Raw genomic sequence first — 25,964 nt, 5'->3', positions numbered from 1 at the left:
TTCCACCGCCGACCGCTCATCGCTTACTCGTTTGTGGTGGGACCAGTGCCTTAGTAGGCACGTTGGTCAATATACCTGTTACAATTGATTTTATTTTGTAGATTATAGGTATTAGGTATCCTGTCAGCTTTGACCAACTGTGATCTGTGATTGAGCAAAAGGGTCGTGAGTTCAAGTCTCTTCTACCTTTAGTACGCAAAACGCGAGAATTTAAAGTGTTATAGTTTGTCGTGATCCAAATATCCCCATATTGTCTCATGAAAGTGTTAAAAATGACGATTAGCGATTGTGATAACTGACAATTTCACGAAAACAATCACCAAAAATATTAAATTTTCTAAGATAAGAAAAAGGTTTTGGATATTTTTTCGCGAAAATGCCCTACTGACCAATAATAAAAAAATGTGCTGTTGTTCAAACTCTCTGTAATAATAAATTACAATTTTCATGATTCCATTTTAATTATATACAAAAAAAAGTTTGATAATTACTTATGCTCTATTAATATGAATGGATCAACTATTTCTTGTTGTTTAAATATAATATATATTATTTACGATTAGTATAGAACCTTACGTGGAAGTTCTAAAACGTGTTTTTTTTGTAATAATCGTTTTTAAAGTGACCGCAAATGCGTAATTTATACATAGACAAGAAAAAGTCGTTCCATCCATATGTACAACCCGTATTACCTATGGTTGTTATTTATCTAGTATTAAGTTTCTCACAGCTGGTAATTTTTTAAATGAGGTTAAATAAAGTTTTATAGCCGAAATAATAGATTTGAATCGTTTGGAAATTTCTTAAATTTGTCATTCTCTTTGCCGATAAATTGGATTGCTAGTAAGGATGAATAATCTGTAGAATAAGTTTCAAAATATTAAAAATTATAAAAAAATGAAGGAAACCAAGTTTTAACTTTGATAATGGAAAGTTTATTCCTATAAGAAAATGAGGTTTTATCATAGACAATATACAATTTGGAAAAATAATAGTCGGTATAAGAAGTACGGTACGGTAAGAAGTGTGTTTCCATGACAACCCATACGATTTGACAGTTCGCGCACTTGTACATCAGTCATGTGGTGCTCCAGTCCGATCCTGTTCGATTCGGATGAGCTATTTTCACATCGTGGCAATCCAATTTAGTAGCAGAAATCAAAAAAATCTAGTAGTATTTAACCTTTTTCGGCAAAATTCGACAAATATGTTCACTAAACAAACCATAAAACGACTCAACAAGTCGGCGATTCGTTTAAGATTTCTTGTCTCATTTTAGTAGAATTTAGTGATAAATCGGTTCTTTAAACCATATTACAAGTCAACGAGTGGTATGGTATGGATTTGTCTAAGATGGTATGGTCTAGTAGCAGCGCTCGGCCTTGCTGGGTCCATGAATGGCGGCGTGCTCGGCCATGCGGCGCTCCAGCTCGGGCCTGAAGTGGCGGATCAGCCCCTGGATGGGCCACGCGGCACCGTCAGCCAAGGCGCAGATCGTGTGTCCTGGAATAATACGAAAAAATATTCAATTTAATTTCTTACATAAAAACTATAATGTTTAGAGTGCTCAAATTTTACATAATAATTACTAAAAAAAAAAAGCAAGGACCACCAAAAATGAGATGAGAAGATGAAATAGTAAAGTTCGCGGGGAGACTCTGGACCAGATTGGCGAGAGACAGGGAAAAATGGAAAGGGATGGAAGAGGCCTTTGCCAAACGGCAAACAGACCAAACCGATGTTGTCTAAAACCAGAATATGAATATTAAATGTAAAACTAAAATTTATAAACTGTAAAAGAAATGTAAGTAATTAACAATTTGTTTGAATAAAAGGCTTATATTATTATTATTATATTATATTATTAATTACTAATATAGAGCCACACCACCCATAAAACTTATAAGCCTGAACTCAATGGAGGCAGAATCAATTAGCCACAGAACTAGAGCAGAATTCCCATGCCAGTAACGTAGAATTTATATCGAATTATAGAAAAATATGCAGTAAACGGTTAAGCGGCCTCACCTTCAATCTGTTTGGAAAGCTCCCATAGCATGTCGATTTCTTTCGGTGAAGCGTTGCCGTCAACGAATCTGAAACAGAGAATAGTTACTGGTTTTACAAGAGATAAAGTGCACCGGGTGCACTGTCCACGGGACTCGTGGACGTAGAACATGAGCAGAGCAGCTATATAGTCTGTCTCAGTCGCACAGTCACCTGTATATGATCTTCTTCATCCACCCCACGCCCTCTCTGCACGGCGTGCACTGGCCACAGGACTCGTGCGCGTAGAACATGAGCAGGCGAGCGATGGCCTTCACGATGTCCGTCTGCTTGTTCATGACGATGATGGCGGCCGTGCCGAGAGAGGTCTGTGCGGCGACGAGGCCGTCAAAGTCCATGAGGACTGTCTCGCATACGCTGGAAAATTACAAAATTGTAGGTTAATAACGCTCGTATCTTAAGCTGAACTAGGACAGCAATATCGCATCCGACGGATAAGCTATCCCACGAATAAGTACAGTTAGATGCTATATCCATATAAAAGTTTTGAGAAACACTGGCAAGGTCGCCATGTAAACTGAAAATTCAGGGTGCAGGGTATGTTAACAAGCTAGTTACTTTTTAAGGATCAATGGTGTAGATGATCCTCCAGGAATAACAGCCAACAGGTTATCCCAGCCCCCGATGATGCCTCCAGCATGTCTCTCCAGCAGTTCCCTCAGTGGAAAGCTCATTTCCTCCTAGACGATGCAGGGTGTGTGTTGACGAGTCCAAAGATGGTAACAAACAAGCTAGTTAAAGAACTTACTCTTTAGGGATCAGTAGGGTGGAAGATCTTCCGGGGATAACAGCCAACAGGTTATCCCATCCCCCGATGATGCGTGTCTCTCCAGTATCTCCCTCAAGGGAATGCTCATTTTCTCCTCAACGGTGCAGGGAGTGTTGATGAGTCTGAAGATAGTAACAAGCTAGTTACAGAACTTACTCTTTAGGGATGAGTGGAGTGGACGATCCTCCAGGGATAACAGCCAACAAGTTATCCCATCCCCCGATGATGCCTCCAGCGTGTTTCTCGAGTAATTCCCTCAGCGGGATGCTCATTTCCTCCTCGACGGTGCAGGGCGTGTTGACGTGTCCGGAGATGTTGAAGAGCTTGGTTCCGGAGTTACGCTGGCGGCCGAAGGACGCGAACCAGGAGCCGCCACGGCGGAGGATCGTCTGAAATATGGAATTATAGTTTTTAGAACTTGTTAAATATTGGACAGGGACACAGTTAAACGCAAGGCAGCCATTTATGAACTCGTATATTTCCAAGAATGATGGTGAACGCAGCCATTTGTTGCGTTTGCATGCACTCCCACATAGTTACATATAACAGAACTCTTGATGAGTTTGCCATTCGCTTTGCTTGCAGGAGCATCTATTAAACTTTAGATAGAACTTAGTCTTATTTTGCTGTATACTTTTCTCTGCCTGTCCTGTATCAAGTTAACAGTCTTCGTAATGTAATCAATACAGCATTAGTCTAGCCTCATTCACTGTAGCCAGGCGTCAAACACCAATACTCATGCCGGTTGCTTGCAGGGGGTCACTGACACATGGAATAACAGGGACTTCTAATTCTCAACATGTATCCCTTTTGAAACAAATTTAAAAATTTACAGGAATAAGGCAAAAGCCTCCAACAATGTTTGGGCACCGAAAAAACCAACATCAGCAGGGAATGACGGCTTTATATGAGGTCTTTCCCTGATTGCTATTGATGGACTCAATGAGGATATCTCTTCACTAACTTACCGGAGCTACAGCAATAGTCTCTACATTGTTGACCGTAGTCGGGTACCCGAACAGACCAACATCAGCTGGGAACGGGCACTTCAGCCTCGGCTTGCCCTCGAAGGACTCTAAGGGCAGTCGCTTCACCAACTTACCGGAGCTACAGCAATAGTCTCCACATTGTTGACCGTAGTTGGGCACCCGAACAGACCGACATCAGCAGGGAAGGGGGCTTCAGCCTCGGCTTGCCTCGATGGACTCAATAAGGTAGTCTCTTCACCAACTTACCGGAGCAACAGCAATAGTCTCGACATTGTTGACCGTAGTCGGGCACCCGAACAGACCGACATCAGCAGGGAATGGGGGCGTCAGCCTCGGCTTGCCCTCAATAGACTCAATAAGGGCAGTCTCTTCACCAAATTTAAGTCGCCAAAAACCAGTTATAGTACTTACCGGAGCTACAGCAATAGTCTCCACATTATTCACTGTAGTCGGGCATCCAAAGAGACCAACATCAGCCGGGAACGGGGGCTTCAGCCTCGGCTTGCCCTGCTTGCCCTCGATGGACTCAATAAGGGCAGTCTCTTCGCCGCAGATGTAGGCGCCGGCTCCGCGCTGCACGAACACGTCGAAATCGTAGCCGGAACCGCAGGCGTTCTTTCCGATCAGACCGGCTTGGTAGGCCTGCAAAATAATGGGTACAATATGGTATAGTGTAAAGAAAAACTGTCAACAGAAGCTGTTATGGGAAATGTCTGCCACCAGAAAGCACATTGGAAACACAATTTTATGAATGAGGGGGTCATTCATAAACGTTCAAAGTTATCAAGCTGATAAAGTTAAAGTTTGGCTTAAGTCTTAAACCGAAAAGTATATTGGAATGTACATCGGCACCATATCTCCAGAAAGAAAGACATTGGAAAGAGCTAGTGGAAGTATTTGCCAAGAAGCACCCAGATTAAGTTTCTCAGTCAGTGTAAAAATGTGTAATTTAATGGAACTCATATTGAGCCGCATCCCTGATCTAAAGCATGTGTTGGCAATTCACTGATATAAAATAAAATCATAGTGATGTTGAAAATAGTACAATGGATATAACAGGAACAAGTTTTCATTGTAAATAAGTCTCAAAATAGAGACTTTAGTAATTATCAAATTTAAGTTAATTAACATTAACAAAATTGTGATTAGTGTAAGTAAATTTACTGATTTCTAATCTTATACTTTTAAACGAGCAATTCTTAGTATATTTATTTATTTATTTATTTATATATATATTTATTTACACTGACGATCTCGAAACCGCTCTAACGATTTCGCAGAAATTTGTTATGTGGGGGTTTTTGGGGTGAAAAATCGGTCTAACTTATACTTAGGTCCCGGAAAACGCGAATTTTCGAGTTTTCATGCGTTTTTCTTCGCGCGCCATCTCGTGTGCAGTAGTTGTACTGTTAAGACAGAATTCTTTCGGTCGATGTAAGTACTATTTATTGCAAACACTAGATGGCGACACAGATCAAGGCTAAAACGAATAGAAAATACACTATTTGAGTTTTTGTGGCGAAATGCGCGCCATCTCGTGTGCAGTAGTTGTGTTGTTAAGGCTGAGAATTCTTTCGCTCGATGTAGGTACTATTCATTTTTGAACTAGATGGCGACACATGTCAAGGATACGAAACAGAACCGAGCGAAGCTCGGTTGCCCAGATATTATTCATTTAATCACCATTGCAACATTGAGAAATTATATGACACAAAACTGGGTGACTATGAGGCATTATTAAGTGTTAATTAACCCTTTACATGTGTGATGGCCTGTCAGCCTAAAATTCTGGGTTCAAACTATGGTCACATCTCGACACTGGCGATCAAATATATGGAAGAGGTGCATTCCTAGCACACAGTCTAAGCTTGTGTAGGTGAACACGTACCATGCTTGTATGAGTGAGATATGACAGGTTGACTGTTTGCGTTTTTGACAGGCGGAAATTGTGAGGTAACGGAGAGGGGGTGGGCGGCACTTTCAGCAGGGAGCAGGAGTGGCCATACTGTATGATAGTACTCTTTATTATACTGTGCTATGGTTGCACTTCATTGCATAGAGCAGAAAAATATGCCACAAGATGTTTAAAGATGTGATCAAGTGCTTATCACAAAGACAACAGTTCTTACCTCAGCAATTGCCACCTGCAGATTGCTAGCCTCATTGTAGAACTCTCCTCTAATGTAGATATAGGCGGCCTGTGCACCCATACAGGCTCCAGCGATCAAGCATCCCTCCACCAGCTTGTGTGGGTCATGACGCATGATCTCGCGGTCCTTGCAAGTGCCGGGCTCACCCTCATCAGCGTTAACTACCAGGTACTTGGGACGGCCGTCGGAGGGCTTGTTCATGAAGGACCATTTCATGCCAGTGGGGAAACCGGCACCGCCACGGCCGCGGAGACCTGAGGTCTTCATTTCATCTGGAAAGAATTTTGTAGTGGATTATTATAAGAAATGAGAGTAAATACTGTACTAATTACAATGATAGATATTGTATCCAACACATGGAGGAAATGACTTATTACTATTGAGTTGAATGAAGACAAGCAGTTGTAATACTTGTCATAACTGATATAATTCCTGTGAGAATTGCATGACCAGCTTATAGTAATGACTTCTCAGACAGCTATTATCATAGAGTTCTGTTCAACTTACTGACAATCCAATCAGTTCCCTTGAGAATGATCTCTTTGGTCAAGTACCAATCGCCGCGGCTCAGGGCGCCCTTCAATCTCCAGTCGTGTCTGCCATACAAGTTTGTAAAAACCCTGTCGGCGTCTGCCAGAGGCCCATATTTCGCTTTCTGAGGCGGAGCTTGCGTCTGCTGGAACCGCACGGACACATTGTTGACGCTCACCAGGGGCCCCACTACACCTGAAAAACACCACAAAACGTCAACATTATGTAAGATTCAGCACTACGCACTAAACTGCTACGGTTTCACAGAGCGATCGTAAAGGTTCCGACAAGCCTAAAAGCATCTTCCGAGGAACCGAAAGCTTTACTTTAAAATGTTGAGTCTATTTACCTAAGTGAGCCTTCGTTCCCTGTATAACTCGCGCTAATGCACCAGCCATTTTTACAAAACTGATCAAAAATCAGGGAGCTGTCATTCCAAACATATGCTGAGGACTTTTTTAATGAGGTTATTTCATTCAGATACAAGGTTTTTGGCCAACCGAATATGGGTGTTTCTTACAGTGACTCAAATATACCGGATAAGGATATGGCTTCTTGTGTATAAAGATGGTAAAAGGTAAATAAAATTTACTAGGTTTTATAGAAACAAAAAAGTTTTATATATTTAAATTTGAAAGGTAGGTGAATTGGATGGGTTCTATTCTTGTAATTAATTTGGTATTCTATGAACAATTATAGGTACTTACTTACTGTTGATAGTTCCAACAGTGTCGAGGATGGTGGATGGCTTTGGCTCTGCAGCAGTTTCTTAGTAGAGAATGAAACACGTTTCACACTGCTACTGCATTCGGCATATTATAACTTACCCTTTGGTATTTGCATTTGCTATGTAATCAATATACGTATTTTTTTATTTTATATTGTGGAATTACTAATTTTTTCAACAACTCTTCTAGATCTTGCGCACGATGTCACAGAACTATCAAAGAAGTGGAGCTGTCAACGTCAAAGAAGACAACGATGACACGAATACCTATGATAAACTGGCCAGTATCTTTTGACTGCTTCCAAAGAGGAATATTTGGTAAGCAACATCGCTGTCACAGATATTGTATAACTACCACAGTAACTTCATATTACACATTTAAGTAACCCCTAGATTTTTATTATTCTTAACATATGTAGTATGTCTTCTCTTCTATTATTTATAGCGTATGCTACCTGTAATTAGGCCACATGTTTCCGAAAGGCGTCAAGGTGCAGGTACAAGGGACTCAAGGGAGTTTTGCCTTGTAAGCAGCGCAAAGGATAGGGGCTTCTAACTACGACTGAGAAATGAAAATCTTTTTTCCCATTAATCCAGTATATTTCTACTTGTTTACAAACTTTTAAACTCTCCTAACCATATGAACAATGAACATCAACTGAGCTATACGTACTGTGAGGAGAGTCACGCTTCGGGTTCTTATAAGGTTCTTAACCTGGCTGGATATATGCTTTAAAAGCACCGCTCTGCTTTGCTTGGGCCGTAACAGCATTCATACTGTCTAATACGGCGTTCCAGTTCGGGTCTGAAGTGGCGGATGAGCCCTTGAATCGGCCAGGCAGCGCCGTCAGCTAGCGCACAGATTGTGTGCCCTACAAAAATCAATCAAATAAGTGGTGGAGATGTCAGAGACGTATTTACCCTAGGGCCATTCGGGCCATGGCCCGGGGCGCCAAACTGCCAGGGGCGGCATCGTTTTTTTGATGCCATTCAATTAAGTTCGAAGAATTTTTTTCCATATTAATATGAAAAAAAATATCGCGCTCGCTTCGCTCGCGCTTTTATTTTTGCTTTTATTATGGTTTTTCACCGTTCCCTCTTCTGCAGAAAGAAATTCGCAAAAAGAAAATATCAAAGTACAGGAGCGGAAAAATGTATTGGCCCTGGGCGCCAAATTTCAAAATACGCCTCTGGAATCTCTAGATGTAAGGAGTTGACGGCCCCATCGCCACTGGTCTCATCAACACAAGGCAAAAAGAGATAAAAGGTTGAGTTGAGCAGTATATCCGAGCGCTTCTAGAACTCTATTGCTTGAAGGGTGGGATGGTCCCGGATGATCTACCTCTAGCTACCCTTAGCCATTAGTGCCATTACAAAGGTGTGTTCAAGGGTAGAAGTGGATGCATAAGTGGTAAGCCTTTACCATCAGCCCTTACTTCTGTAACATTGGCATTGCCTGCAACCTATGATTATCTAGTGCATTTTGTAAAACTCACCTTCAATCTGTTTAGACATTTCCCACAACATGTCGATTTCTTTTATTGCAGCATTTCCGTAAACGAGTCTAAGACAAAATAAAATAAATATTATTTTGCAGCTCAAAGGTCAACATAGCCCACTACTAAGAATGGGAGAGGATCGAGATGCTAGAGGATCGGCATATCTGGGAAGACCAACTGGTGGCCTCGACCCAGATACCGCTGGGAAGACAGTGTGATGGCGGATCTGTCAGCTACAAACCGATGATTGGCAGGAAGCTGCGCAGGATCGGGATAGGTGGCGTGCTCTCGTTTTGGAGGCCAAGATTCTCTTTGGATCTCAGAGCCATATTAGTTAGTTAGTCAACATAGCCCAAATTTAAGACATAACTGCTTGCCAAAAAGGTTGAATTTAAATGTGTACATGTCTACGAAACTGGTTGTAAATATTATGCCTTTGATAACCTTTGAATGATCTTCTTCATCCATCCCACTCCTTCGCGGCAAGGCGTGCACTGTCCGCAAGATTCGTGCGAATAGAACGTGAGCAACCGATCAATGGCCTTCACTATGTCGGTCTGCCGATTCATGACAATCATGGCTGCTGTGCCGAAAGACGAATTTGCTGCCATTAGGGCGTCGTAGTCCATGAGTACTGTGTCGCATATGCTGAAAAATATAGAGGTACATCATTATATCACCAAAATAATCTCTAAAATTGTTTTACACTTCGGAATGGTAAGAATATGATATGGCGATTTAAATTTTAACTTTTGGCAGGTGCAATGTGGTAGTAATACACAAGATGTTCGAGATTTATCAAAATGAGGATGCCTGAAATATCAAACACTTCCATATTAGTATGTAGGTATCCCAAAAAGGTTAGGCAAAATCTTACTGTTTAGGTAAAAGCGGGCAAGATGATCCTCCAGGAATAACAGCCAACAGATTATCCCAACCCCCCACAACGCCCCCGCCATGGGTTTCGATCAAGACCTTGAGCGGGATACTCATCTCCTCCTCCACGGTGCATGGAGTGCACACGTGACCAGAGATGTTGAATAGCTTGGTCCCGTGGTTACGAAGTCGGCCGAGAGATGAATACCAAGCCCCGCCGCGGCGGAGGATTGTCTGAGGACATTCAGAAAATGCATACAAGCAAGCTGTGGACGGGATGAACAATATGAAAAGTGGCAATGATGATGATATTTCCAATCATGCAAATATTTTATAGCAGCCGTCAGCAAAAAAGATAAAAGCAAGATGTAAAGCAAAGGTTTATCCTCCTGGGGTTCAATGTCCTAATACTAGACAAAATACCTACGATGGAATTTGAATCTACGTTTTTTAAATAGAAGTGGGTCGCTAGTCGCTAGAGGTAATAGATGTGCGTAGTACTTATATGGAAAGTTTTACTGTATTTCTATGTTATAAATGTTATAATAGATGAAGGACGACTTTTATATAGAGAGATATCCGAGGGCTTAATTTTTCAGGGCTAGAATTTTTCTCCTCTTGTGGATGAAATGTTCACGCTTGTAGTTTGAAGAGCTCTTTACAGTGGAAGAGTTTTTAACTTACTGGTGAAGAAGAAATAGTTTCCACATTATTCACGGTAGTAGGGCATCCGAAAAGCCCAATGTCTGCAGGGAACGGTGGCTTTAGTCGCGGCTTGCCCTGTTTGCCCTCGATGGACTCGATGAGCGCTGTCTCCTCGCCGCAGACGTATGCGCCGGCGCCGCGGTGAACGAACACGTCATAGTCGAATCCAGAGCCGCAGGCGTTCTTACCGATTAGGCCTGCTTGGTAGGCCTACGAGGAGTATAATTTATATTATGTAGGATGAAATTCACAGAAAGCGGGATTAGCATCTCTGTGACTGTGGCCATCATAGGCCAGCGGTCACATGAACAACTAAATAGTAACTAAGCAACTACCTCTCATTTCACTATTCACATAGGGGTAATTTCAAATATTGCATATATAAGACTATATTAGTGCAAGGCCAGCCATAATGGAAAAATGCAACTGTAAATCCATACAAATATTATAAATGGGAAAGTGTGTGTGTCTGGTTGTTTATCCGTCTTTCAACTCTTTCACGGCAAAACGGAGCGATGAATTGATGTGATTTTTTAAGTGGAGATAGTCGAAGAGATGGAGAGCGAAGGCGCGGGCAAAAGCTAGTAAATAAATAATTTGAAGTACTTAAAGGCAGCAGCGAATTTTTCTATCATTTACCTCAACAATCGCCATCTGAAGGATATTAGCTTCGTTGTAAAACTCTCCTCTGATATAAATATAAGCCGCATGCGCGCCTATAGCGGAACCAGCGAGCAACGCCCCTTCGATGAGCTTATGGGGGTCATGTCGTATTATCTCTCTGTCCTTGCACGTGCCAGGTTCGCCTTCATCCGCATTTACTACGAGGTACTTGGGACGACCGTCAGATGGCTTTTTCATAAAGGACCACTTCATGCCGGTTGGGAAACCCGCACCGCCGCGACCCCGCAGGCCTGAAGTCTTCATTTCATCTAAGCAATTAAGAGATTTTAAATAATCTATTTAGGTTGAGGTGGCGTATGGTTACTGGTGAATTTTATTTCATATGAAATGATTTGGAACAGTTGGAACTCCGATAGCTCTTCTAAATGTGTAAAATTCTATTGTGCTGTCTTCCTAAAGCGCAAATGATGGAAATATTTGCTATTGTCGGGCAAATCCTGGTACTAGTTAAGTCAAATAAGAAACATGTGTACTAACTGATAATCCAGTCAGAGCCCTTCAAGATGATATCTTTAGTCATGTACCAATCGCCGCGACTCATGGCACATGGCAGTCGCCAGTCGTGCCTGCCATACAAGTTCGTAAAAATTCTGTCGCTGTCGCAAAGCGGTCCACCCTGCTCTTTCCCAGTCTGCTTCTGTTGCTGGAATCGTACTTGTACATAATTGAGGCTCGGGCTAGAAATGCCTGAAACGGCTGAAAGTGTCGATGCGAGGTCAGTTACAGCGCTAATTTAACTAAAACGCAAAAATAGTGTCGCTATATACAAGTTTGCCTTATTTCTAATTAAATATGGCTCGCTCCTCTGTATTCCTGAGGTGGCTTGTGATTTATACCTACTTACCTAAGGATGCTTTTGTAGTTTTAATTATTCTTGCTAGCGTTCTAGCCATGATAAGCAGTAATCTAGTCAAAGCAGAGATTATACAGTTATTCAAAAATTGACAACACCGTCAAAATATTTTGATTTTGACGCTTTTGACGGTTGAGAGATTAGAAAACACCATAGACCTATATTCCTATTTATTTTCAGTGGAAAACACACAGTCAAACCGTGAAAACTGTTTTGTGGGACACTGATCTAATCTAATGTAAACTGTTTATTTGTGTGTTAATAAATAAATATTATAATAAATAAATATAAATAAAAGAATAGTGGTTGAGCCAAGGTTGAGCGATTAAGACATCTGCATCTCTTTTATACGTATGGTTGCATCCCTGTCGGCAGTTATATAAAAGAGGTGTGTTAAGCGATTTAAAAATGTTCATTGTACTTTAATATGGACGCTAGGAATTTGGCCTGACATTTTAGCGTTTTTACCAGCAACATAAACATTCCCGAAAAGAATTGACATATTTGACACATGACAGTTGACAGTTGACACGCAAGTGAAGTTGAAAGGAAGGAGAAGTGTTTTAAAACTCGTTATCTATAAATAAAACATTGTTTCCTGGATAATTTAGGTTGTTTACATTTAATTTGTGCGTAAATCTCCTTATTTTTAATTGCTTTCCAACTCTTGTGCAGGCTACTAACTTAAAATATATAGGGTGAAATGGTGTTCCTTAGTACGTTTCTTCAATATTATGGCATCCGTATCTTATCACTTTATTTTATTACTGTTGTATTATTATTTGACAAAAATTATCAGTATAACACTCATTCAGGTTTCTATTATGTTACTGGCATTATCATTACGACTATTTGTTTTATTGTGGTATAGAGACTTAAAAAAGTGTTTGTACTTTCAGCGAAACTGGTTACAGCTATGGCTTCTATACCACCGGTAACTACTCTTTCAAATCGGGTGATTAGAGTCCTTGGCTGTAATCCGGGATATATGACGCTACAAGGTACAAATACTTATCTAATTGGTACTGGAAGCAAGTAAGTTGTTACCCCCTTATTATATACTAGCTTTTACCCGCGGCTTCGCCCGCGTAATAAAAGTATTCATTAAGATTTTCATTTGGATCCGTAGGGACCGTAGGTTTCTCTGTAGGTATATTTATCTGCGATTATTTCGATTGCACCACAGACCAACCCCTATAGACATCTATTACAAGACGACTCGCGGTGGCCAGCCTTCCTAGTATTTGCACTGATATAAGCGCGGGCGCTCGCCGTGCCCGATCAGTATCGACCAAGTAACAGACCCGAAAGCAGCGCGTGTTTTTCGCACAAAAAAATTGGAAAAGGGTATTTTGATGCCTTAAAGATGTCCACCTGTAGTGTGAAATGGTGTGGAAAGGTAACAAGAAGCTCAAATTTAAAAACAGACGGCATTACATTCCACAAATAAGTCATATTTATAATTTATTCAGAGCCGGCATAGGTCAACTTACATTGGCCACTTACGCGTCAGTAGAGGGACAGTCATACTTCTGTCCCTTTTCATCTGGCGCGACTGCCCGCCGTCCTTGAAACGGCCAATCACAGCGCGCTTAACACATTCCCCGCCCGCTCCTCGCACCCCAAACACTGGTGACTCGTATCGCGAACCAAATATACAAGACTGCCACTCTATAGGAGGTTCTCTGTGGATTGCACATAATACTTTTGCTTGCAATGATTGTAGAAATATTACACATCGACCACAGCGTAGGTAATTCTATATACGCTGGGGAAACCTTTATAAACATCCCACATAGCCCGTATTTAGACACTATGATCAGTGGGTAAAAAGTACTTTTTTCTATTATCCCTTACAATTTTTTACATTTTGCTTATACTTATCGCAAACGTAATCTTCAAGCAAGCAAACAACGATCGTCTTAGAGCACATTGATTGTAAGAGACTGCCGACCGATTATCCGTATCCCTCTAACGATACCCATATTATCCGTATCCGTATCGCTATCGCTATCGCTAACGCTATCGCTATCGCTATCGCTATCGCTATTCCTATCGCTATCCCTATCGCTATCCCTATCGCTATCCCTATCGCTATCCCTATCCCTTATCAAGATGTTTAATGATATAACACTTTAAGTTCTCGCGCTTTGTACACATATATAAAGTCACATACAGGTCGAATGCGATTAATTAACATTATTTTTACCTTTTTTCCCAACGTTTCGGCCAGGTTGCACTGGCCGTGGTCGCGGAAGACTGACGTCCCAGCAAAATGTCACCGGAGATGTAAACAACACAAAACTACCCGATATTAATTTATATAAATGTTCGGGGTAGACAAATAAATATAATCTACCCGCTTTTAGTTAATGTTTATTTCCCACCATGTTTATTTTAAAGGTAAAAATAATGTTAATTAAGAGCGTTATAACATTTCGGCGTCGGGCGAAATTAGGTATTTTACCCGCCGCGCGAGCCCAATATGCCGACCCTTTCTAGCACGTCTTATCACTCGCTCGCACTACAATAATGGACAAAACAATCTTGATCCTTTCTATGGAATTTTGATAACAACCACAATCTACTATCTCGATATAAACTTTTGGTTTCTAATAAACATTATTTTGTACGAAAATACGAGAATATAGCGCGAAATAATATCAATTATGTTAAAATTTATTTAAAAAATTAAAGTAATAATTATAAAAGTAGATCCCATCCCAAATATTTGCTTTTGTTATATGATAAGTATTAGAGTAAAGTATAATTATATTAATATGATGATAAAATAAGACAAATACAATTCTAATTACTTCAAGGTGGTGCTCAGGGTCTGATGATGGAGCCAGATGGTGGTCACCAATACCAATGAACAATATGACTATACAACTTCGTGGTTTACATGTCATTCTAGCATTTTCACTTTCACATTTCAAGTGCATATACCACGAGTATAGGTTTTCGGGTGTGCTGATTTAAAAATTAATGACCGATTTGGAATCTGACATTGCTGACTGTCACTTTGACACAAAAGTCGTCATGGGTGTCGTAAAATAGGTTTTAGGGGTGCTGATTCCAAAATTAATGGCCAATGTGGAATCTGACATTGCTGACTGTCACTTTGACACAAAAGTCGTCATGGGTGTCGTCAAATAGGTTTGCGGGGGTGCTGATTCCAAAATTAATGAACAATGTGGAATCTAACATTGCTGACTGTCACTTTGACACAAAAGTCGTCATGGGTGTCGTAAAATAGGTTTTAGGTGGTGCTGATTCCAAAATTAATGACCAATGTGGAATCTGACATTGCTGACTGTCACTTTGACACAAAAGTCGTCATGGGTGTCGTAAAATAGGTTTTAGGTGGTGCTGATTCCAAAATTAATGACCAATGTGGAATCTGACATTGCTGACTGTCACTTTGACACAAAAGTCGTCATGGGTGTCGTCAAATAGGTTTGCGGGGGTGCTGATTCCAAAATTAATGAACAATGTGGAATCTGACATTGCTGACTGTCACTTTGACACAAAAGTCGTCATGGGTGTCGTAAAATTGGTTTTAGGGGTGCTGATTCCAAAATTAATGACCAATGTGGAATCTAACATTGCTGACTGCCACTTTGACACAAAAGTCATCATGGGTGTCGTAAAATAGGTTTTAGGGGTGCTGATTCCAAAAATAATGACTAATGTGGAATCTAACATTGCTGACTGTCACTTTGACACAAAAGTCGTCATGGGTGTCGTCAAATAGGTTTCCGGAGGTGCTGATTTGAAAATTAATGACCGATTTGGAATCTTGACATTGCTGACTGTCACTTTGAAACAAAAGTCGTCATGGGTGTCTTCAAAAAGGTTTCCGGGGGTGCTGATTCCAAAATTAACGACTATTTTGGAATCTCACAGTGCTAATTGTAATTTTGACACAAAAGGAATCATGGGTGTAGTCAAATAGTTTTTAGGGGGCACTGATTCCAAAATTAATGAAATGATTTAAAAAGTAATGACCGATTTGGAACCTGACATTGCACAGTACCCCTGGAAAGGAAACCTATTTGACGACACCCATAACGACTTTTATGTCAAAGTGACAGTCAGCAATGTCAGATTCCAAATTGATCATTAATATTGAGATCAGTACCCATGAAAACCTATTTGAAGACACCCATGATCACTTTTGTGTCAAAGTGACAGTCAACAGTGTCAGATTCCAAATTGGTCATTAGTTTTCAAACACCTCCGGATACCTATTTGACGACACCCATGACGACTTTTGTGTCAAAGTGACAGTCAGCAATGTCAGATTCCAAATTGGTCACTAATTTTGGAATCAGCACCCCCTAAAACCTATTTTACGACACCCATGACGACTTTTGTGTCAAAGTGACAGTCAGCAATGTCAGATTGAACATTGGTCATTAATTTTGGAATCAGCACCCCCTAAAACCTATTTTACGACACCCATGACGACTTTTGTGTCAGAGTGACAGTCAGCAATGTCAGATTGAACATTGGTCATTAATTTTGGAATCAGCACCCCCTAAAACCTATTTTACGACACCCATGACGACTTTTGTGTCAGAGTGACAGTCAGCAATGTCAGATTGAACATTGGTCATTAATTTTGGAATCAGCACCCCTAAAACCTATTTTACGACACCCATGACGACTTTTGTGTCAGAGTGACAGTCAGCAATGTCAGATTGAACATTGGTCATTAATTTTGGAATCAGCACCCCCTAAAACCTATTTTACGACACCCATGACGACTTTTGTGTCAAAGTGACAGTCAGCAATGTCAGATTCCACATTGGTCATTAATTTTGGAATCAGCACCCCCTAAAACCTATTTTACGACACCCATGACGACTTTTGTGTCAAAGTGACAGTCAGCAATGTCAGATTCCAAATTGGTCATTCATTTTGGAATCAGCACACCCTAAAACCTATTTTACGACACCCATGACGACTTTTGTGTCAGAGTGACAGTCAGCAATGTCAGATTGAACATTAGTCATTAATTTTGGAATCAGCACCTCCTAAAACCTATTTTACGACAGCCATGACGACTTTTTTGTCAAAGTGACAGTCAGCAATGTCAGATTCCACATTGGTCATGAATTTTGGAATCAGCACCCCCTAAAACCTATTTTACGACACCCATGACGACTTTTGTGTCAAAGTGACAGTCAACAATGTCAGATTCCAAATTGGTCATTCATTTTGGAATCAGCACCCCCTAAAACCTATTTTACGACACCCATGACGACTTTTGTGTCAGAGTGACAGTCAGCAATGTCAGATTGAACATTAGTCATTAATTTTGGAATCAGCACCTCCTAAAACCTATTTTACGACACCCATGACGACTTTTGTGTCAAAGTGACAGTCAGCAATCTGAGGTACTACATATTCGTAATCTGAAAGTAATCAAGTCAATAATTTCAGTTATTTTGAATCGACTATGATTCCGAACTATTGGTTATTACCAATGAATTGATTGTATAGATGATTAGTGATTCCTTTACATGTAATGGTAATTTACCGTTTCACTTGATTACATTACAAGTAATCTGACACCCAGTAGTGTCAGATTACAAAGTAAAATCAAGTAATCGTGTAATCCGGAATCGATTACGATTTCCCCATCTCTGGGTTTAGTTATATGGTTCATTGGTACTGGTGACCACCATCTGGCTCCATCATCAGACCCTGAGTACCACCTCTTGTCAAAGGTCTTGTTGAGACGAACCCAACGAGCCTAAACACGAAGTCGTTTACTTACATGGTTCACTGGTACTGGTGACCACCTTCTGGCTCCATCATCAGATCCCGAGTACCATCTTGATGTGTCTTATCATCTTGACCGTATTGTAATTTTCACATTTTTATCATCACAACGTTGTAATACTTTAACATTTAAACATAACAAAGTATTACAAAAGCAAATATTTACGGATCTAGGATCAAATTCGTTGGTCGCTGTTTACACACACACAATGCGAGGATAGCCCGTGTAGAAACAAGGCGTCCGACCCACACAACAATAAATATTCTCGACGTTTGCGATGAAAACTCGGAGACCAAAGTGACATACGTCTTACCTCCTCGAGCTCCGGCGCGGCACTGAAATCGCAGGCGTCCGTCGCCGGTAAAATAGCGACAGGAAGGCTAGTTTTCAAAAAATTGGCAAAAAATCATTATAAAATATTATAACGACAAATGGATAACAGCAGTTTAAGCACATTGTGCAGATTATTTATATACTAAAATAACTTCGATAACATGTAGATTTTCGGAGAAATGATCACTTGTTTCGATGTATTTTCAAGACAAAATTGAGTTCGTTTTACTTTCAATTTCTCAATTTCAAAGGATTAAATGATAAATATTGTTTAATGGGCCTTAAGTACAAGATATTTGGAACTTAAATTTACCTCATTTATGAGAGTGATCTTATCAAATTGTACATAATAAGAGCTCCGAATTCTGTGCTTCACGCGGTTTTTCCTAAACGAGCATCAGAAAAACAATCATTACTAATTGAAAAAGCTTTTTTTTTCATATGTTTTTTATTTAACCGACAGTTAATAAGATGTTCTAACTGAAACAAGTACTTTCACTGTCTTTTAGTATGAGTAAAGTGTACAATTTTGTCGATAAATATTGTGCATTTTACAATATATCGCCTTTTTTTGTCATAGCGCTCTTAATCGCGTTCGACCTGTATGTGACTTTAAATATATGTTTAATGATTTCTTATCAAGTGCTAAAATATAAAGTTTCATGGTTTTATCATTTAAAATTAAGAAATCCCATACAAACTTTCAACCTCTTTTTCAACCCCTTCATCCCTTTTTTTCGAAATAAAAAGTAGCCTATGTTCTGTCTCAGGGTCTAAAGATTGTCTGTTCCAAATTTCATCAAAATCGGTTGCGTGGTTTAAGCGGGAAAGCGTAACAGACAGACAGACAGACTATTAGTATGGATAAAATTCATTTCGTCACTACTTTAAAAAAAAACTTGTATCTTCGTCTGTCAATGAAAAGAAAATTGTAGTAAGTATGTATGGAATGCATATAGACTTACTGCGTTTTAACTTTGAGGAGCAGCGTGAGATATGAGATTTTTTCAAAGTAGTAATGATTTGTCCCTTTCTATCACACCAATACGTCGGAAAGGGACAAACAAACTTTATCGGCTTGATAACTTTAGTGCAATTTTATGAATAAGGGGTTAGTGTTTATGCATTAACCTTTGATCCATGTTTACTGAACTCAAAATATAAATTTATTTTTCGAATTAAGTAGGTACTCTAATAAAAAGGTTTAATAATTCAGCCTATATATTTTCGATGTTGGGTAGACCACAGTCATACCAAAATTATATATTATCTGTTTGTCTGTCTGTTTGTGTGTGTCTGTCTGTGGCATCATAGCTCCCGAATGGATGAACCGATTTAGATTAAGTGTTTTTTTTTGTTTATAAGTGAATTAGTCCGGAGTGTTCTTAGCCATGTTTCATGAAAATCAGTCCACTATGTCGCATGGGGGGTTTTTTCAAAATTGTATCTTATAATTATATTGTATGTGAAATGTCTTCCATTATTTTTCATTGTTTCAGTCGGATCTTGCTAGACACTGGGGACAAGAATGTACAAGAATACCAGAACAACCTAGCGAATGTCCTGCGCTCCAACAAGGTGAACATAGAGCATATAGTGGTCACCCACTGGCACCATGACCACATTGGGGGAGTGGAGAACTTGTATGGGACTATTGCAAGTAAATTTTTTTTTTTTTTTTTTAATAATAAATAAATATTATAGGACATTCTTACACAGATTGACTGAGGATTTTTATTCTTAACCCCCAACGCAAAAACGACAGGGTGTTATAAGGTTGACATGTAGGTATGTCTGTTTCTCTGTCTGTGGCATCGTAGCTTCCGAACGGATCAGCTGATTAGGACTTTTTTTCTGTTTGAAAGCTGAGTTAGTTGGGAGTGTTCTGAGCCATGTTTCATGAAAACCGGTCTATGTCGGGGGTTTTCCAAAATATAAATTTTGTGGTTAGGTTATTGTAGAAAAATTGTACTGTTGTTATTTCATATGAGAATCTAAATAAAAGTATGCAAGTTTGTTTTAAGCACCAGGTTTTTCAGATAATGCAACTCTTTGAACTCTTTACTAAAAACATTATTTAGCCATAAATCAAAATTCATTATTTTATACATAAAGAAATCATCTCATTTTTGGGAAAACTTGTGAAAAATTTCATTTCTCCTTCTTCTCAATCATTACCGTCATTACTGAGAATTGTGATTACTCCAATGAAGTTTCTCAATGGCTTCCCTTTGTCTCCTTTTATCTCTACCTTGTGAGGGGCTGCGGATGCGCCAAAATCTTCAGGCTTTGTAGCTACTGGGTCTGTCCAAAATCTTTTCCTTATTTTTCTTCTTCTTCAGGTGCCATGTCCTCTTCGGATGTCGGCTACCACAGTCCGGAACTCCTCTCTATTTGCAGTTTTTCTGCCTAGCATGGCAGCGTCTATTCCCGTCCAGCTCCTAAGGTTATCCATCCAGGTTATTTTTCTTTTTCCTCTGCCCCTTTTGCCTTCGATTTTTCCTTCTATTATGCCTTTAACAATTTTGTATTTGTCATGTCTATATACATGTCCAAAATAAGCTGTTTTCCTTATTTTTAGAGTTAAATTTATCCAATAATTTAAATTCTAAAATATTATGTTTTTCAGCTCACGCCAAGATATGGAAACACAAAAGGTCCCCAGAAGATGCACCGGACAAGGAGCTGCCCCCCTCCATCCCCCTCCACTGGCTATCTGACGGCCAAGAACTAGCTGTAGAAGGTACAAACAAATAAATCCTTGAGTCACAGTGCTCATTGCCTTCTGGCACAGACAATAGGAATAGAACAAAACGCATGTCCTGCCTCAGCCAAGGCACATCTACATAGCACGTTTGCCGCGCGAAGAAATTGCCTCGCTATGCCAATAACCTCGTAAGTCCCAATGTACATATTGTTGTTTGAACCTTTCATGAATCAAATAAAGTAGAATTTCCATTGATTTTTGAAACAAACAAAATTCGTACCGATTTACTTATAGAACAAGGTTCAAATTCAAAATTGGAAAACTAACTATGGTGGGCCTTACGAGGTTCCATCACAGACAACAGAACAACATTTTACATACATAAGTAAAAAATAAGAGTCCAATCAAAGTTTTCACATTGTGATGATGTGGCAGCTCAGTGACAGTGTTTGTGTTTGACATTGCACTACCCAGGTTCATATTGAGATTGAGCGAGGCTATTTCCAAATGTCCAATGGTAGGACCATCCACACTCATGAGACGCATGTCTTGCGGCGCGCAACGGACGTTTCCGCCACGCCGCCCGAATGTAATTCAAAAAACGTCTCCTCAGTACATTTTGTATAGGAAGGGCGTCCGTTCCGCGCCGCGAGACACGCGACGCCTGAGTGGGGACGGTCCCGTAGAGGCAGGTTGCTAGACCGAGCAAAACCGACTCACTGCCGACACTGCCTCGGCCGAGCCTCGGCCGAGGCACGTTTTCATTGGACGTTTGCCTCGCGACATGCCTTGCTGTACATTATTGTTTTGTTTATCAATGTTCAAACGCCTTTCATTTTCAAGGTGCCACAATTAAAATACACCACACACCAGGCCACACGACCGACCACGTCATAGCAACATTACTGGAGGAGAATGTGCTGTTCTCCGGGGACTGTATACTCGGGGAGGGCACGGCCGTGTTCGAGGACCTGTATACTTACATGCAGAGCTTGAATAAGATACTGGACTTGAGGCCCAGTGTTATTTATCCGGGACATGGAAATGTTGTTGAGGTAAATTTACTAATATTTATGATTTTTTTGCTCTTGACCGAATTATGTTGTTTTTCTTATATTTTGATGCTTAGATGGAGAAGATTTCTACAACATTTTTTTTTAGGAATAGGTGTAATGAACATATTATTTTGGCAATTAATTAGAACAGACTTATTTTTAATTAAAAAAAAACAGACTCCATCCATTCCTATTTTGTAGTAATAATAAGTACATTGTATGCATAATTGCGTACTACTTGGCCTAACAATTACTTTAAAACTTAGCGTGATTTGACCAGAGGTCGGCAAACAAAAGTAGAAAAAAATAAGAAGTGGCATCATAGTGTCATCCCATTTGCTCAAATGCATTGATTTGAAAGGGACGGCAATGGAATGTTGCCACTTTTTAATTTCTAGTCTTTGCCGGACTACATTTATTTTAAATTGTGTATTACGTTACAGGACCCAATCCAAAAAATAGAATACTACATATCACACAGAAACCAAAGGGAGAAGCAAATTTTAGAAGCACTTAAAGCTAATTCAGAGAAACAACTCACAGAAATGGATCTCGTAAAGATCATATACACTGAGACACCGGAACATCTGTGGCCCGCCGCCGCTTATAATGTGAACCATCATTTGACTAAGCTTACTAAAGAAAACAAGACTAAATGTGTGGAGGTTGACGGAGAGAGCAGGTGGCAGTATAACAGTGAGAAAGACTGGACGTGTAATTTATAGAAATAAGGTTTTTATTGTTTTTCAACATACATTTTATATAAATCACGCCTGTATCCCATGAAACTTTCGTGAGACTCAAACTATTCAAGTTTCATGCCACTCTTAAATAAGGGATTCAAATAAAACGAAACTGTGACATAGCAGTGACAGGTTGCCAGCCTAATCGCCTACGCCGGGGTCAATTTAACCCATATCCCACAGTCGCCTTCTACGACACCCACGGGAAGAAAGGGGGTGGTGAAATTCTTAACCCGTCACCACACGGGTAACGGGTTTTTTTTTAGTTTTATATAAATGCATCCACCATGAGGGGAAAAACTGCACCAGCCTATTACCCGAGTCCACACCGTGCAAGCGATCTCGCGATGCAACTTTCTCGCGCGGCAAACGCGATCGAGCGACCTATTTAAAAATCCGTTAGGCATCCTCATTTACTACATGAATATATTTTATGATTGACTGACAGTTGATGTAAAAATTGCTTATAAAAACAAAAACTTTGACTTGCTCTGTGATTCTTGCCTATTTAAACTTAAACACGCCGAACCTGCCTCGGCGGAGGCACATCAGGTTATATCATTTATTGGTACTGTTAAGCGATTTATGTATACTATTGTTAACTAGTCATTATTTTGTTGGTGTAAATAAAAGTTAAAGCAATATTAAAAACAATTTTATTAAGTAAATGAATACATTCTTACAAACAAAACAGATGACTTAAAGAATAACTTAATCATCAATATTAATTAAGGCGCACAGGTATACCTTGTGCTTGTAAACTGTATATCCGAATATTCCTTTTATATCATAGGGACAATAAAAAATAAATAAATGAGTCAGATTTCTTGCTTTCCCCCTTGAAACGTTTAGGTTAATTTCTTAGTTTTAACTTCAAAGCAATGCCTATCAGAATTCTTGCATGCATTAACTATCCGTCTTAAGAAATAATGATGACTACAGACCAGTGGCGGCGCGTGAATATATTTGGAAGGCAACACAGAGCAAAAAATAAAAACCGGCCAAGAGCGTGTCGGGTCACGCTCAGTGTAGGGTTCCGTAGTTTTCCGTATTTTTCTCAAAAACTACTGAACCTATCAAATTCAAAACAATCTTCCTAGAAAGTCTTTATAAAGTTTTACTTTAATGAATTTTTTCTTATTTTTTAAACATATGGTTCAAAAGTTAGACCCCCCCCTCTAACTACCTTTTTTTTTCCTTTAGGAGCGATTATTTCCGAAAATATTAATATTATCAAAAAACGATCTTAGTAAACCCTTATTTATTTTTAAATACCTATCCAACAGTATATCACACGTTGGGGTTGGAATGAAATAAAATATCAGCCCCTAGGGGGGTAACCTAATAAAACATTTTTTTCCATTTTTTATTTTTGCACTTTGTTGGCGTGATTGATATACATATTGGTATCAAATTTCAGCTTTCTAGTGCCTACGGTTACTGAGATTATCCGCGGACGGACGGACGGACAGACAGACATGGCGAAACTATAAGGGTTCCTAGTTGACTACGGAACCCTAAAAAACGCAACCTACCTTAATATTAGGTACCTTAGGCGCCTATCCAAGTGCATTTATCATACAGTCCGCTATGAAAGCGCTTAAAAAAGCCATCTCTCCGCTTATAACTTATATTTAACTCTGGACGATCACGGCCTCGCGTGACAATACATTTCTTTATTTCGAATGTTTGCGTCGAAAAACGTGTTGATTCATTTAGTAAGTAATCTATTATACAACAGTCAAAATGAATTAACGCTGCCATTACTAAACAAACCAAAGAAAGTCCTAACTATCTCTTAAAAACAGGTAGTATCTAACCTTGAAACTCTGGCTTGCACTGTCACTAAAACACGACACCGAAACACTCCAAATCATTTAAATTTCACTGATATATTGCACGTAATGAGCAAGTTAATAAAAAAAAATGAGAGAATAACACAAAACATTTGAAAGCACACGAAGCCTCGGTAACAAGCGGGACGCAAGTGTTGTAGTGATATTATTCCATTTTCACCCACGAATTTAAAAACCTTTTCACACAAACAAAATACATCTGATGAAGAAACGTTCATTATCACATTACTAAACTTAAATTAAATAAGATTCTCGGTTTTTTAATAGAAACTATCAATATTTAAAGGCTTTTATTTAAAACAAATATATGTGCGATAACAAAACACAATAAAATTTTACCCATTAATACATTTATAATTTTAGTATGGCAATATTTAGCATGCAATTATTACACTGTAATATCAATCTTATTTGTTTCACTCTAAGCTTTAAATTCAAATGAACAAGTGCGAGCCATCGAATGTTGTGCGCTTGGCTGTCTATGTGTTCCCAAATGGCGGTCACCCTTCTCTGTCATCTCAATCCTGCTATGAGTAGAGTAAAAGAGATAGTTGCGCCCAAATTACGTACATAGGAGTTCGCGATAGGCAAACACTCACACGCGCGGACTTTGTGAATGTGTATGTGCGTGTTTTCAAATATAAACCTTATAACGCATTGTTTACGGTTTGTATTCAAATGAATAACTCGATAAGAAGCCGAGTTGCTTTGGAGTTTAGTTGAGCGGGCTGTTTTTATCAGCGTGTGCGTGATTTTTGTATTTGTGTGGAGTGACCATGAATGAATACGAAAGCTTAAGGCATAAGTAGCTTCACTTCGCGTTCGCGCGCCCGATAATTTTAGGTACATATTTGAATTTAAGCAAATGATGTTATTATTTGTGAGCAATACGTAATGTTTTAATTATAAGTATATTTTTTTATTTCAATGGTGGTTTGTAACTTTGGTATTTGTAAATCTAAGCAACTCGGTGGGAATGGAAACGAAACGCCACTTGAGATAAAAAAGCAGATGGAAACGAAACGTTTGAGATAAAAAATAAATTCAGCTATCAATATTACAAATCATACAATTGTGCTAGTTCCCTACAAATAGGAATACAATTCCTAGTTCGCCCACGAGTATATTCCCATTTGTCCCTATCCCACTTAGCTAGAGGCTTCTTTGATGGTAATTTTACAAGAAAGTGTACGAGTCATGGTCAGTTGACATTATTGTGTGTACCCCCATTAAACAAGTACGCCTTCTGAGAGGCATAGTTTTAGAGGCACTAACAGTGTGAATGAATCTCCCGAGTCCCATGACATATCTAGACCCCGGGGACTACAAATTTACATAGCCAGATCCACACAGAGCAAGGCACGCTGCGAGGCAATGTGCTCGCGCGGCAAACGTGTTATGTGGACATGCCTCGGCCAAACAAAACGAATGTGCTCGTTTTGCTCGGCCGAGCAACCTGCCTCGGCCCAGGCACGTCTACATTGAACATTTGCCGCGCAAGCACTTTGCCGCGGGGTAATCACGTAAGCTCTGCGCGACCACAGTGACCTTTCCATACTTTACACTCTTATATGGGCATTTTTAGAAATTGGGACCCAAAATTAGTGACAGTTGTTAACAAAAATT

At 39.6% G+C, this 25,964-nt stretch overlaps 3 protein-coding genes across 6 annotated transcripts; 1 reads left to right on the top strand and 2 right to left on the bottom strand.

The window, feature by feature from the left end:
- Window positions 1-1,175: 1,175 nt before the first annotated feature.
- On the bottom strand, window positions 1,176-6,965 carry LOC125226837 (NADH dehydrogenase [ubiquinone] flavoprotein 1, mitochondrial-like). Its single transcript, XM_048130963.1, has 8 exons — window positions 6,856-6,965; window positions 6,483-6,701; window positions 5,955-6,247; window positions 4,237-4,467; window positions 2,993-3,225; window positions 2,221-2,424; window positions 2,029-2,096; window positions 1,176-1,503 (listed from the first exon to the last, which is right to left on the bottom strand). Exons 1-8 carry the CDS (start codon window positions 6,902-6,904, stop codon window positions 1,364-1,366), a joined length of 1,437 nt encoding a protein of 478 aa, XP_047986920.1. The 5' UTR covers window positions 6,905-6,965; the 3' UTR covers window positions 1,176-1,363.
- Window positions 6,966-7,827: 862 nt separating this feature from the next.
- Window positions 7,828-12,007, bottom strand: LOC125226838 (NADH dehydrogenase [ubiquinone] flavoprotein 1, mitochondrial-like). The gene is made up of 7 exons (XM_048130964.1): window positions 11,475-12,007; window positions 10,953-11,245; window positions 10,293-10,523; window positions 9,610-9,842; window positions 9,177-9,380; window positions 8,730-8,797; window positions 7,828-8,105 (listed from the first exon to the last, which is right to left on the bottom strand). The coding sequence occupies exons 1-7, from the start codon at window positions 11,536-11,538 to the stop codon at window positions 7,966-7,968; spliced, it is 1,233 nt and encodes a 410-aa protein (XP_047986921.1). The 5' UTR covers window positions 11,539-12,007; the 3' UTR covers window positions 7,828-7,965.
- A 367-nt stretch (window positions 12,008-12,374) lies between these two features.
- On the top strand, window positions 12,375-22,490 carry LOC125226839 (beta-lactamase-like protein 2 homolog). 4 transcript variants are annotated; one of them, XM_048130967.1, is made up of 6 exons: window positions 12,375-12,479; window positions 12,750-12,885; window positions 19,477-19,637; window positions 20,607-20,720; window positions 21,528-21,739; window positions 22,183-22,490. In XM_048130967.1, the coding sequence occupies exons 2-6, from the start codon at window positions 12,767-12,769 to the stop codon at window positions 22,462-22,464; spliced, it is 888 nt and encodes a 295-aa protein (XP_047986924.1). In that variant the 5' UTR covers window positions 12,375-12,479; window positions 12,750-12,766; the 3' UTR covers window positions 22,465-22,490. The 4 variants fall into 4 exon arrangements, with proteins under 4 accessions (XP_047986924.1, XP_047986925.1, XP_047986923.1 ...); XM_048130968.1 differs by having other exon boundaries at window positions 12,378-12,461; XM_048130966.1 differs by having other exon boundaries at window positions 12,437-12,566.
- Window positions 22,491-25,964: the final 3,474 nt, after the last annotated feature.

The sequence above is a fragment of the Leguminivora glycinivorella genome, chromosome 6 (assembly GCF_023078275.1).
Source record: "Leguminivora glycinivorella isolate SPB_JAAS2020 chromosome 6, LegGlyc_1.1, whole genome shotgun sequence".
NCBI classification, from domain to species: Eukaryota; Metazoa; Arthropoda; class Insecta; order Lepidoptera; family Tortricidae; genus Leguminivora; species Leguminivora glycinivorella.
The sequence above is the reverse complement of the archived record's forward strand: the minus strand, read 5'-3'. Positions and strand labels throughout refer to the sequence as shown.